The sequence below is a fragment of the Tursiops truncatus genome, chromosome 5 (genome assembly GCF_011762595.2).
Source record: "Tursiops truncatus isolate mTurTru1 chromosome 5, mTurTru1.mat.Y, whole genome shotgun sequence".
NCBI lineage: Eukaryota > Metazoa > Chordata > Mammalia > Artiodactyla > Delphinidae > Tursiops > Tursiops truncatus.
Window position 1 is genome coordinate 18,258,060 of NC_047038.1, and position 14,101 is coordinate 18,272,160.

Consider the following 14,101-nt stretch of genomic DNA (forward strand, 5'->3'; position numbering starts at 1 on the left):
TCCAACAGAACTTTCTGAGTGATGGAAATGTTCTACAATCTATTCTGTCCAATATGGCAGACACTTGTCACATGTGGCCTTTGAACATTTGGAATGTGGCTAACATGTCTGATGAACTATATTTTTAATATTATTTAATTTTAATTAAAATCTCAAATAGCCATGTGACTAGTGACTATTTTATTTGACAGCACATTTATATATATATTTTTTTGGCCGCACATGGCTTGTGGGATCTTAGTTCCCTGACCAGGGATTGAACGCAGGCCCTCAGAAGTGAAAGCGCAGAGTCCTAACCACTGGACGGCCAGGGAATTCCCAGCACATTTCTAAATAGTAGTAACATTCTTCGTCCCTTGGGTGGTTTTATGTACTAATAAACCAATGTAGTCTGGGTAAAAACCCCTTGCAAATCTACTTTTAACAAAAAATTTATTTATTTTTGTTTATGATTTTTGGCTGTGTTGGGTCTTCGTTGCTGCGCGCGGGCTTTCTCTAGTTGTGGCGAGCGGGGGCTACTCTTTGTTGCGGTGTGCGGGTTTCTCATTGCGGTGGCTTCTCTTGTTGTGGAGCACGGGCTCTAGGTGCACACGGGCTTCAGGAGATGCGGAGTGTGGGCTCAGTAGTTGTGGCTCGCAGGCTCTACAGCGCAGGCTTCAGTGGTTGTGGCACATGGGCTTAGTTGCTCCACGGCATGTGGGATCTTCCCGGACCAGGGCCCGAACCCGTGTCCACTGTATTGGCAGGCGGGTTCTTAACCGTTGCGCCACCGGAAGCCTGCAAATCTATTTCTGATAGTCAAAGGATGAAACAGTTGAGATGTGATTTCAGAATGTCTACCACCACAAAACTGTACAGCCCTGTTATTTTGATAATCAGGTATTTCTCGCCTGACTTGTCTTTCTGGGAATTTTCAAAGATCTACAGTGACTGGGTTTAAGTGCACATTCTTCCCATTGCCAGCTTCTGAACTGGAAGTCAACCAATCAATTTCCAACAGCTTTTTCAAGGATATTTATGGATTATCAAAGTGTCAAGAAAGCTCAAGGATAAATAATCTGGAGCATAAATACAGATATTTAGAATGCAATGTTAGACAATATGATTAAGAGTACAAGTTGGTTTTTCTTTGAACTGAAGAAGTTTATTGGTAACCTGGAAATGCATACAAGTTAAAACACGAATACCTCATATGGTTAATTTATAGCATTTTTATGAAAATAAGAAAAAGAAAAAAAAACACAAGTACTTCTAGGTCTGGACTGGGCTTATATTTCCAATTTTTTAAACTTCCAAAGGCCATTAGAGTATGTGAAATAACTCTGAATTCTTTTTTTAATTGCCATAAGTAGAGGTTAAGAAGGCTAAAGCGAAAATGTTAAGTCTGAATTATAATGAGAACAAATACGTATTTGGAAACAAGGTCACATAAGCCTAGCTGGTGCTTTAGCCATTTCATGGGCTGGCCTTCAGAATTAAAGGTTTGTAAATAATTTTCACCGCGCTTTCATCTACACGCATCTTCTATGTTCTTTTATAAAACTGATGCCCACAGTTTTGGTATTTGGAAATGCACTGAAATGGATTCTGGAGTAAGGAAAGCATTTCATGGGAGGAATGAACCAGGTCAAATTAATGAAAAAGCTAAAAGTTTGCCTTTTAAAACTCAGCACACATTTCCGGATAAAACTGACTTAAACTCTTGTCCAGAGATTTTTCATGGATATTTTCATTGTTGCCATATGATTCAAAATGTCTATAAGAACTGAGGCCCCTCAATCTAGTCAACGTATTTCAGACATTTTGCTTATTAAGGGCTATTCTGACACTCTTTAAAAAAGAAACAAGTTTTCTCTAGAAAGTACTTTTAGCATAATGAATATGTATATTTTCTCAAAGCGCATGCAGCCCACTCTTGTTTTGATAATCTTCATAGAAACGTCTCAATGATTCAGGAAGTCTGGGTGTCACGGTGCTCAAGGCTTGAGTAAAGTGTTTTTTCATAATGCAGTTGGCTTGAATGTCTTCTTCCAGAGCCAGAAGGGCTGCCTCTCTACATACGGCTATAATCTGAAACAATACAAACACACAAAAACAAAAACAAAAACAACAACAAAAAAAGGAGAGAGAAAACAATCAATACTGTTTTTTAGAAATGTTAACATTTCAAATATTCATCCGTGGTAACTTCTACAACTAAAAGCCTATCCCTAAAATTTATCTTTGGGAGTCATTCCACTTGAGTTTTCAAAAGGATAAAAAGTAATCACCTTCATTTCAAAACAACGTATTAAGTACCGAGATCCAGGAGCGGCAAAAAGATATATGTTATGGCCTTTGCTCTTAAGGAGCTTACAATTGTAAAGGTGGAGCAGACGTGCAGGCACAGACCTCTAACACGGGGTGACAAAGGATGAGTGTGCCTGTGGTGGTGGGGTGGACGGGGAGAAGCCCGGTGATGAGGGGAGGGCCGGGGAAGGAGGCACTGATGTAGAGTGAGGACCTGCACATCAGCACACCTTGTCACAGCACAGAATTTCCACATTCCTTTCAACCTTTGATCTATTACCAACATGTAAAAGCATTTCTTTATGTGCATCTCCTTAATGAGTTCTTAAATCTTAGGAATATCAGATAGAGTTGTCTCCGTTTACTTTGGAGAGCTGCATTAGAACAGAGAAGTGAATTCTGTTTACTCAGCGAGGAAAGCTGGGAGAATTGAAAAGAAGCTGGGGAGGGGGTGGAGTGGATGCTAGAGGGAGGGAGGAGAGAGTGCGCGGTAGGAAAACGGAAGGGAGGAAGGTTCAAGTCTTGAATCCTGAAATGTGTTTTAAGCTCTCTGGACTTCAGACAGCGGAAGCGGGCTGATGCCAGTGTCATTCTAAAGACACATTACTGTGGTGAAAAGAGCCTGTGGGATGAAAAGAGATATTGTGATTTTCAGGGCAACAGGGAAAACAGTGATTGATATGGACTGCACCCTTATATCGGTAAATGAAAGGGCCAGCTGAAACACATTTGTCCGGCCATTCAGCATATTTTCTCTGTTTGTTCACTTACTGAAAAGAGTTCCTCTGCTTATGCTGGGCTAATGGCTGCCAAAGCAGTTTAGTAGCTCTTTAGGGGATTTAGCAGCATGTTTAGGGAGCTTTCAAAAAAACATGCATAGATTTAGATGGCTTTGTCAAATTACGACAATGTAACCGTTAGTTCTGGGCTTCGGTAATGGGCACTGAAGTCGACTATAGTGGTTATGCATGTTAATGCTTTTCCAAAAAGAATGGCTACCAACTTGTTGAAGGAAAAAACGAAACTTCTAAGGATTAGCGAAACAACTTCATCACATATTCTGGTGCAAAAAGGGCTATTTGAAAATCAGATGTGATATTTAATAAGCACAGTAAAAGCACATAAAACGCCCCCATGGCAAACTGGTTCTATTCTGTTCCAAAGGAACCTTAGGGACCTCCAGAAGGAGGTGAAGGGACCAAGTACGGAGAGCTCAATCCCCTCCTCCCCTCCATCTGAGCAGCACTTCTTTCATCTGTGCAAGAATCTGAAGCGATGGTTGCAAGGCTGAAAAGTAGGAAGAAGAATCACTGGAAGAGCCAAAGAGGACTGAATTTCCTGCTTGCTGGTGCCGTTCTAGCTGCTTCTCTGAGACAGTACAGGAAAGGTTTCCACTGTGTGGCTCCCCCCTCAGGCTAAGTCAGGTAGAGAGGTTGCCACCACTGGGCCAATGCCATGTCTTGCACACTTCATACCTGACACTTCCCTCAGAGAATACTGGACCCAGCACATAACGGCTACAAACATTCACTGAACACCTACCATGTGTGCTAGACAATTACTAATGACTTCACTAATTACTTGCTGTGGGACTTGTGCCCCAGGTTTTGTACATGCAGTGACCCCCTCGTAGAGGTGTGTGTGGAGCCTGATGGAAGCACGGCAAATAGGGTGGTGGTGAGTGGCGGGGGAGGGAGGTTGGGTTGGGCTGAGGAAGGAAGGGGAGGCGCAAGGCTGCCTGGAACCCCTCAAAACTCCTGGAATTTGGTTCATGTGGCCGGGTGGCTAATATTGCTGGCGCATTTGAGAAAGTGAACCAACAGTCTAGTAAGGCTTCCTCTCTCAATACACAGTAGTCAAACTGGGAGAAGAAGAAACGATTATACTCCTCTAATAACTGGAATCTCAAGTAGCCTAACATGGCAAGGTAGGGAAATGTAGGTAGTGGGAAGAGAGGTCATTGAGGCCTCGAAGGCCGCCCTTGGGGTCGGCTCCCCTGAGCAGTTCCTCTTTGCAGATCAACCTTCCTTCCTTCATATCTGCATCTATAGATTCTCCTCTAAGCTGTAAACTGCTCTTTGCCCTTAGCTTCTACGGCAGTGGCAGGGGGGGCACTGGTGGTGGTCAGAGCAGTAACTGCCATTTGAAAGCTGGATGTTAGTAACTTGGGGCCTTCGGTATATGTTAACATTTCACAGTAATTTGCCAACTATATTTAATACTGGCCTGACCCTTAATTAACAATTTCTACAGAATTGTGAGGTATAGAAAACTTGGACAGAGTTTTGACTAAAGCGCTAAGAAATGTTTGGATTAGACAGAGATGACCTTTAGAATCTCTGGGAGACAATGACAAGGGAAACAGAGCAGCTGAATACTGGTACTCAAGCACCTCATATGAAGCTGTCTTCCGTTGTGTAGAAGGAGCCCAGCTGTTTGCAGTTCTAGCGTGGCTGAGGGCTGCCTGAATTCAACACTTGCTTCAATAAACCTTATCCTGTTTCTTTTTATTTACAAGGGATGCCCTGAAGAACCAGTCAATTAGGCAATCCTTTCTGCCACTTTTATTTTCCTATCATATTTGCTTAGCAATATACAACAAGTAATTGAGAGGAAATAGAACTCTACTCATAATTAACCCGTCACTCATCAATCAACGTCCACTGAATGGCTGGTTACTCTGTGCAACAACTAGGTGAGGCCAGCTGGAGGGTCCAGAGATGTCCAACACATAGCATTAAGAGGTACCACTAGCAAGGCAAAAGGAAAGTGCTTTGGTATGGAAAGAAGGAAGAAATTATTGGTTCATAAACTGGAGTGGGAAGGACAGAATTTAGATATGCACACAGGAAAGGAAGGGGCATTCTGAGCAGAAGAAATAAAGCGAGCAAGGTGGCGAGAAAGAAACCGGGAATTACAAGGATCTAGCCTCAGTATCCCAAATGGAGGGGGTAAAAAAAAAAAAGAGTAATTCTATCGTGAAAATGTCACTAAAAATAACAATGATAGTTTTCAGAAGTCACGTGGGCCATAATGACAGTGAAGGCTAGTCGATGACAGTCATCTCTAATGCTCTAAACCCAGCTCACAAGCAGATGATGCACTAGCAGCTGACAGCATAACTCCTAAAAGATCCTTTGTTTTTATTTTTTTCCCCATAAAAGGGCTTTTTAGTAGAAATTCCAAAAGGAAAAACATTAATCAGATTATTGGTTCTTCTCTCCTAACTTCAATAAGAAGACAGGCCCGGAAATGCAAGTATTCTTAGGAGATCCATTTCATGATGGCTGGTTTCTATTTGCCCTGGGTCATTTATTTTGGCGTGAGTTCCAAGATACCATGCTTCCCAAGAAAAGTGCAGCTTTCCTGCTTGTTTTCATGGCCCATGCCAGCATTCCCCTTGACATATCGGTGTCTTTTCAGAGGAAGAAGTATGTCATGGTCAAATAGGTTTTAGGTAACACTGTATATGCTCTGTCTCCCACAAAGCACAGCAGAATGCTAAAGGTTTCTGTGAGGCCTAGCAGTGATGACCTGCTTAATTCTTTTAAGCTGGTGTTTCCCACAGAACTTTCCACCTGTCCTCTGTTTTTGGCAGAACACCTACAAATGGTTACCTTTAGGGCTACTGCTGACCTTCAGCACGCACTCTGGGAGGTGCTCACCCACACCAAGCAGCTCAATCTTGCCTAGCTTATATCCTTTTTTCTTTTGCTCTCGCCTATTCCAGCATAGAGAGAAAAGGGAAAGGGCTGAGCAAGAGAGACTGGAGGAGGACCAGTCTGTTTAACGGAGTCAAAAGGCAGCAGCCACAGCACACACTTGTGCCCTGGACCTGCACGTAGTCCACGCGCATTTGTTGAATTGAACTGAACAGTTCCTTAACTATCCACAGATTTTCCAAAAGTGCATGTTATATACATATTTCTAACATTTGGCCAATATCTTGTAATATTTTTACTTAAGTTCCATATGACCTAGACTTTGTCAGTTACATTTAAGTTTTCGGAATGATAAACTCAGTAAGAAAAATTATTTAACACTGTGATGTATGTTCATTTTAAGCAAATGTTTCGGTCTGGGGCCCTACTTTGAATCTAGTTCTTTCCTTAGAAGTAACAGGAATTTTAGCAAGAATACAAGTATGCCTGTTAGTTTGAGGGATGCTTCCTTAGGTATCAAAATTTGTCATACAGGGACAGGAAATTTCTTCCCGTGTTGTCATGGGGGAGAAAACTGCACTTTAATTGAGAAAGATTCCCCCAAATTTACCCACAATGCAGTAATATATATTGGTTTACAGAACCAAAGTGGAAGATTTGTTTAAAAAATTGTGCAAATGGTTATCTATTGTCTCACTTGATGAAAGTAATCTGGCATCAGTTAATTACTGAAGACTTTTCTGTATTAAGCTTGGAAAGGTGAGTTCTTTTCAGATAAATTTGCTAATACACCTCTCTATTTGGGAATGAATACTATGGAAGCTGAGAAGAAGGACCTTCAGTTGAAACTAGGACCTTTCTCATTACTCTCTCTAAAGTTTGTAAGAAAATTGAATGAGTGTATGTATATGTATATATACATCTACAGTGTATACAGGGACCACACAGCTCATCCTTCTGCTGGCATCACTTTTGAAAGCACACGGAGTCTGGGACTGTTTCAGTGATGGGGGAATTCAGATGAATTTTCCCCATGAGGCCCCAGAAGAACCTCACTGAGGGGTGTAGACAAACATGCAAATTTGAGTCACAGACTGTCTGGAATGTTTACCCGTTTAGAAAGAAAACTCTTGGCACTTAGGTGCCTTAACATCTTTGGCAAAAAGGATTTTGGAAGCTTTCCCCTAATTCCTTCACCATCTTGTCTGTCCTCTTCCCCCAAAGGCTGCAGACTAGATCATTTAAATGAATTTTTAGCCAATTACCAGTCAGGTTGTTTTTGCCATTAGGCTGTAAAAGCAAAATGTTTTGGCTGGCTCTGTAAAGCCAGCGTGTATTTACAGAATACACAGAGAGTGTATTCTGTGTTGTTTTAAAGAATAGATACGTGCTTTGCTGAAAGGTGAAAATGTTATCTGTTTGGGGAAATGAGTAAACAAGACAAAAGACTAGCAGAGTGGGCCTAAGGTCTCACTGTCAGAGCGACTAAGACAGGCTGTGTTTCAGTGGCCGTGACACCCAGTTTTTGGTGCCAACGTCACAAATCCTCTTTCCATTCGTTCAGCAGTAATAATAGATCTATCAGATATCTGAAAAATAACAAAATAAGCAAGAAATCTCTATGTGAAAGATTTAGGCATATTTGAGATGAGCTCCTAAAAGGTAAGAAAGGAAAAGACTTTTATGAAAATGTTTAGAAATCCTCAAAACAAAGTCACTGAGGAAAACAGTAATTGTTTTCAATTGCTGGAAAAAACATAACTCGGCAATATAAGCAACGGGACATATGAGTATGAATTTTCATGCTATGCTTGTCCTCTGAAAAAGCAGTGCCTTTAGAACAACAATACAGCAATAACTGGATTACGTGAGACAACTCCCCTTGTGAGGGGTGTGGAGAGGCAACTTCCCAGGGTGAGAAGGCTCTTGACCATTGAACCTTGGGAAATCTAATTACCTCACTTTTAAATGCAAAAGGGCAAAAGAGGCAATTGTGCAGAATTCTGAATGCCACGAAGAATAAGAACAATGTCTTACTTCACTGTGGAAAAAAAACCCGAAACCTCTTATACACAGCCTACGGTTCTTTGCCTCAATCCATGAAACAAGAAGAGTTTAAACAGGTGGCTCAGCTTTGTGAAACAGAAACAGGCTCATTGCGAAAATTAAAACCAACATGGTTTCTAAACAGGCAGCGGCAATTTTTTAAAACGACGTGATTAAGAATGACAGTCAAGGCAAAAACTGTTTACCAAAAACTAATCAACAGGAAGGAAAACTTGAAAATGTCGGGCACTATTTTGGGTATTCATTCCTCCTGTGCTGTGACCCTTCCCTTGTTCTTTTCAGTTTCACAGCAGCACTACAAGTTCTCCGGGTGCACTGAGATGAGGAACCCAATAAAACTTCAAGCACAGTCATTTCCATTCCAGATGAGGCCCGGGTAGTAACCTGCACTTCTTTTCTATTGACTGTAAACAGATCACGACAGTGACAACAGGAACACAACCCTTGAGGGCATGTAAGCCTGGGAAGAAGGGCTGCTGCCCCAAGTAGGCCTAGGAGCTGCTCGCTTCCAACAGGGATGCTGAGATTCTAACACAACCGCCACTACTAAGCTCCTAACTACCTCTCAGAGCTTATCTGTATCCTCCAGAAAAACGGAAGGGTAACAAACTTCTGAAGGCGGCTTAAACAACCAACTGAAGTTCTGTTTGGCTCCCATCACCCCATCCCGCAGGCACAGAGTGTACTCAGATCTGTGGAGAAAAAGAAGTCAGTGATTTTAAATGTGCCAGAAGAGGAGGCTTATTTATAGGGAGACCTCAGATGATAAAATAGTGGCTCCGGAGAGCTGAGTTCACTTACCTACTTTAATCAGCACATGTCAGGGCTGCTTTTTAAATAGTTCATAGGAAACCTACAACTGCATCCTAGGGACAGGAATTTATGGGTACAAGGATATGAACATGCGTGAGTAGGTGAACTGCACAGTACAGAGTAGGCTACATGGGGAGACGGAGCCGGAGAAGAGAGACGCCCCCAGGCCCCTTCTTGGGCAACTACACGCCGGATCCACAGAGGCAGGGCTCCCCTCTCTCCGCCGCTCCTGATGTTCGGCGCGAAGAAAGCTTGCCTCCCAGTGAGGCCTAAATGTGCTTTTCAGCTTCTTTGTATTTCAAGTGTACTAAACAGCTTTAAAGAATCCACCAAAAGGAATGCGCTGCGGTGCTCTAAAAAGTCTTAGGTATTTTCAGGAAAGTGGTTTTGCTAAAAGCATCTTCTGTCTGGAACACCTGTGCCCTGCTGCGCCTAATTGGGCCGCAGCTGGCGCTGACTGTGGCGAGGGGCGGGGGACGTGGTGCGCGCTCAGCCCCCCGCCCCTCGCTTTCCTTTTCACTTTCACAGCCCCGCGACCAACTTCCCTTACGTGTCTGAGGGATTAGGAACCCAGCAGAGAGCGGAGTCCTGCTGTTTGCGAATAGCCTGCACTGGAGGTGCTTCAAGGAGGAGGCTACCTGGGAGATTATGTGCTCACGCGGACGCCGAGGACCCATTCTCCCCGGCCCCATTGAGACGCGGTGAAAGCTGGCTGAGTGGCCGGGCCTGAAAGATGTGACTGAGGGGACCGCAGCAGTTTCCTGGCCATAGAGCAGCAGATGGAGTCAGACTGCCACAGGCGCAAACGCGGCCAGGGGTGCCCCGAACTGCCGAGAACGCAGAGCAGAGCAGAGCACAGCGCCAGCCGGGGAAGCGAACTGGAGGGGAGCAAGCGGCGTTTATTCAGAGTTCTTTAAAATACCACCTCAGCGAGCGTGGGAGGCTAGAAGTGAGAATTTTGGAGGGCAAGTTTCAGATTTAAGGAATCACCGAACTACTGCTCTTGGATTGTCTGCAAAATAAGCTTTATGATACGAATCCATCTGGGATTATGTGAAGATCATACAATCTAGAGTGCCATACAGAGTACAGAGTCAAAAGGAAAGAATTTCTAGAAGCCTAGTGATGTTAGAGAAGGGGGAAAAACCCCTGGGTTGCTTAATTCTGCTGATGTAAGTTATTATGAGGTCTCTAAAATATATAGCTGAAGTATATGTACATCCAGTCATTATTACTTGCATGGAGAAACCCATAACTGTTTTTGTTTTTTTAAAATTTACAAAAGAATTGATCACCCCACAGAGGGAAAGAGCTGGGGTTTTTATTCTTATTGTTTCTACAACCAACTGCAGCTGTGGGAACTTTAAAAGTTTCTAACATTAATTGAACCCATAACAAGATAAAAAGGAGTATTTTTAGTTTTGAAGAACACGCCAACTGGTACGGGTATAGAGAGAACAAGAACCTCGTGGTAGGGAAGGAGAGGGGTGAGAAAGGCAAACAGATGCTGGGAGCCCTCCATTCATCCATTTACTCAACAAATCTTTACTGACCACCTACAAGGCTCCAGGCCCTGGGGAGCAGGGCAGTGAAGAAAACAGAGTCCCACCTTCATGCGACAAGATGGTGCAAAGTACTGGTTTAACGTACTTGCCCTTCAGGGTTCAGTGTGACTGTTTCCACTGAGAGGCGCTCCCAGCGGCAACTTCACTACCTCCCCACACCTGGATGCTTTAGGATCCCTTGCCTTATGGTCTGGTGGCAGCCTGTACTACTGTTCTGTCATATCACAATTGTCAGGTAGAGAGTTATTAGTGGTAAATGTCTGCCTCCTCACTAGATTACAAGTTCCATGTAGGCTCACTAGATTACAAGTTCCATGTAGGCTCGCCAGCCTTGGCCCTGCTGTACTCCCCAAACGTACCAAGCCCCTTGACCTTCGGGAGTCTACAAAAAGGTCTACTGCTGAGCTCACCTCTGAACAGAGATGTAGTTTTTACATTTTTTTGTTTTAAATACACACAAACACACATACACATGCAGCTCTTGCTGTGACAACTGGAGCCAAGATAACTGCCTACTGTAGACCAAAAAAGCAATAATGTCTGGGGCACAATGGGTCATCTAGGTGTGTATTTGTGAGCCCTTGGGGGGCGTGCTGATGACCAAGTTACGCCCAGAAGGCTACTGAAGCTCTTGCAAGAGGCACCAAACTTTGGGTAAAAAGCACTTAGGAATGGGAGAGCTAGGCCCCCCGCAAAGAGGAGAGAAGGGCACAGCAGGGGATATTCTAGGGAGAGGGGACCAAGCAAAGTTCAGCTAGCTCTAGGACTCCTCTCGAAGTCTGGAGGGTTGGATCCTCCCTGCCAGTGTTGTGGGAGCTTGGGAAGCAGTGGCTGGGGGAAGGTGTAAGCAGGGGTGTTAAGCCAGTTTTAATATACCCCGTGTTTCATTATCTGCCAACCGTCTTCACTGCAAACTCCCACATCATGCCCCACCAACACACACAGAAAAATGCCTCCTTTGAAACTCCAGAGCTTCGGGGATGCTCTGGGTAGCCTTCCCCGGATCTTGTCTAGCTTGGGATTCTGGACTCTGGCCACAGAATGGGGTATTTGGTAGTTAGTACCTTTTACGCCTTTTTTTTTTTTCCCGAGATATAATTGACATAGAACATTGCATTAGTTTCAGGAGTACAACATGATGGTTCACTATATGTATATGATGTCAAATGATCACCACAATCAGTTATTTCTTTTTCTTGTGATAAGAACTTTTAAGATCTACTCTCTCTGCAACTTTCAAGTTCACAACACAGTGTTATTAACTATAGTTACCATGCTGTGCGCTACGCATCCCCAGGACTCACTCATTTTATAAGTGGAAGTTTCACCTTTCGATCGCCTTCACCTCCCACACCCATATAATATATATAATGAACTCCTTTCTCCTTTCCCATTCTCCGAGCAGCTGCAGGCTGGTCCTGCTTAATCAGCAGCCTTGCCTGCCATCCTTAAAGTCATTTTAAAGAGTATGGTATGGTGTTAATGGTTATCTGTGTTAAATAGAAAAAAATGACTTGACAATACTTAGCTAGCTAAGGGGCATCTGAAGACAGGTCCCAGTGAGCAAATGCTAAGTATACCATTAGCTCATGACAGGGAGTGAGAAGACAACATGATTATTTATCTTACACTTATTTTACAGATGTCATTCTCATTGACAGTAGTATTGTCCCGAAAGAAAGGAAAGCTCTTCTTTCCCAATAGCATATAAATAAAAAAATGGACTTATATTAAGTGATATCACCATCAAATAAGATACTCTAAAGTACCTAAGAGTATATATTCACATATCTTCTCTTTTACATTTTTAAGGTGGTCTCTGTTTCCTCTGACAGATAATCCTTATGTTGCTTATTAGCCATTTGTTTAGAAGCTCACATTATATTATTTTGTTTTAAACTCAAATAATAATAAAGCAACACTGTCTTATTTGTTACATGAACTGAATGCTATTTCAAGTATTACTTCACCAGTTTTGTGTGTTTATTGGCTATATAAGAAAGATTTTTAACCTAGGGTCCCTGGATAGCTAGATGGGTCTAAGAATATTCTGAAACCTATGAAAACTCTTATATGTAGAGAGACGGTTCAAAGCTCTCATCATATTCTAAGAAAGAACCATAACCCCAAAAGGGTTAAGAACTACTGCTCTATAGTAACTACACTTCAAATCCTCTTAACTCCTACGACTCCTTCATTGTAATATCTACCTTCCCCTTTCCAGATGACTTAGGCCAGAATGCAACTGGGCTAGAACTACTACAGCTGGGGAGTACAGAAGTTACGAAGTAGAGTTGATCACAGTAAAGACAAGTAGTTTTTACTTTCTTAGACCTTCCTCTTGTACCCTGGAACAATTCAACAACTGCCTCTAGGTATAACTAAGTGCTTATTTAGGTCTTTATTGACATGAAGAGGAACTAAAGATCTATATCCTATTTCATTTATTGAAAAAAAAAAAAGGTAGGATAATAAGACACTAAGACTGCAAATTTAAGCATATTAGTTAAGGAACACAAAACCCAAGTTCCCAAGTTAAGATCAGCATTTACAAGTGGCACGTATTAACGATGTGTAATTTTAGATTGCCCATTAAGTGAATTTTAAAATCTAAATATATGTAGGTTTTGATATTTGGTAATAACATTACACACTAGGGTATTTAGAAACTGAGGAAGTCGTTTTCTTATCTGAAAAACTATCTGGCCTGTTGTCTTATAAGGAATGAGATGCACTTTGAACTATTTCTTGAATGTCCATTAAAAAGGAAAAAAAAAAAAGAGCTCTGATTTTACTGATTTAAAAGCCAGTAGTAAGATACAGTGCTTGCCTTTTAACAATTAAAAAATTATATATGTAATATAACTTAAAAAGAAATTACAAATACTTGTAAAAGCCACATTGGCTAATCATTTTTTCATTACCGTTACTCTTAATCCAGATGCAGATGAAGAATAAAGATGATTCAGTTTATGAAGGCTTTAACCAAAACATTCATGTTTTTTTCTTCTGATCATTAAGTCCATTACTTAATGGCCTATGAAACGTAAACATTCTTTCTCAACTACTGTTACCTAAACTCCTTTACAAGAATTCTAATGAGAGAACAAGGTGTGTGACAAGTTCAGCAATGAAAAGAGCCAGAAAGTCTCCATTTGTAAAGAATAAACTAAAAACTGTGAGAAAGGCCATAAAAGCAATCCACAGATATGGAAAGGGTTGTGGAAAAAGGAGAACAGATGACACTACTTGTTGATAATGAAGAAATCACATTCAATATTTTTTTAATTTAAAAGATGTATTAGATTGTCACTTGGTGGGACTGGTTTGTTATGAGAAATGCAACAGTTGGTATATTTAAGGAGCTAATGGTGAATTTTTAAAGCACAGATTATTCATCTATAGTTTTTAAAATCTAAAGATGTAAAATTTAGTAAATTTGAGGTCTATTTAGTAAATCTCATGACTGTACCCATACATTTCACCTCATCATTTTAAACTAACCGTCAAATTTCTAACCATCAAAAAACTTATCATTGGAAAGAGACCAGTAGATATTTCTAACTGAACAGAATTTTTTTTCACGGAGGTGAGTCAACTGGACACAAGGGGATTACGATACAATGGAAACTATTTTGCAATCTTAGTCATTTATGAATGATAAAATATACACATAAAAGCACCCTATAATGTTGTAAAGAGGAG

At 41.7% G+C, this 14,101-nt stretch overlaps 1 protein-coding gene across 4 annotated transcripts in view; it reads right to left on the bottom strand.

Moving 5' to 3' along the window:
* Positions 1 to 1,122: 1,122 nt before the first annotated feature.
* AFG2A (AFG2 AAA ATPase homolog A) overlaps positions 1,123 to 14,101 on the bottom strand; it is a 356,296-nt gene continuing 343,317 nt past the window's right edge. For all 4 annotated transcript variants that reach the window (XM_033856703.2, XM_073804854.1, XM_073804852.1 and 1 more), the window contains one exon: positions 1,123 to 2,070. In XM_033856703.2, coding sequence (XP_033712594.1) covers positions 1,894 to 2,070 — 177 coding nt within the window. In that variant the 3' untranslated portion in view covers positions 1,123 to 1,893. The remainder of the gene's footprint in view (positions 2,071 to 14,101) is intronic.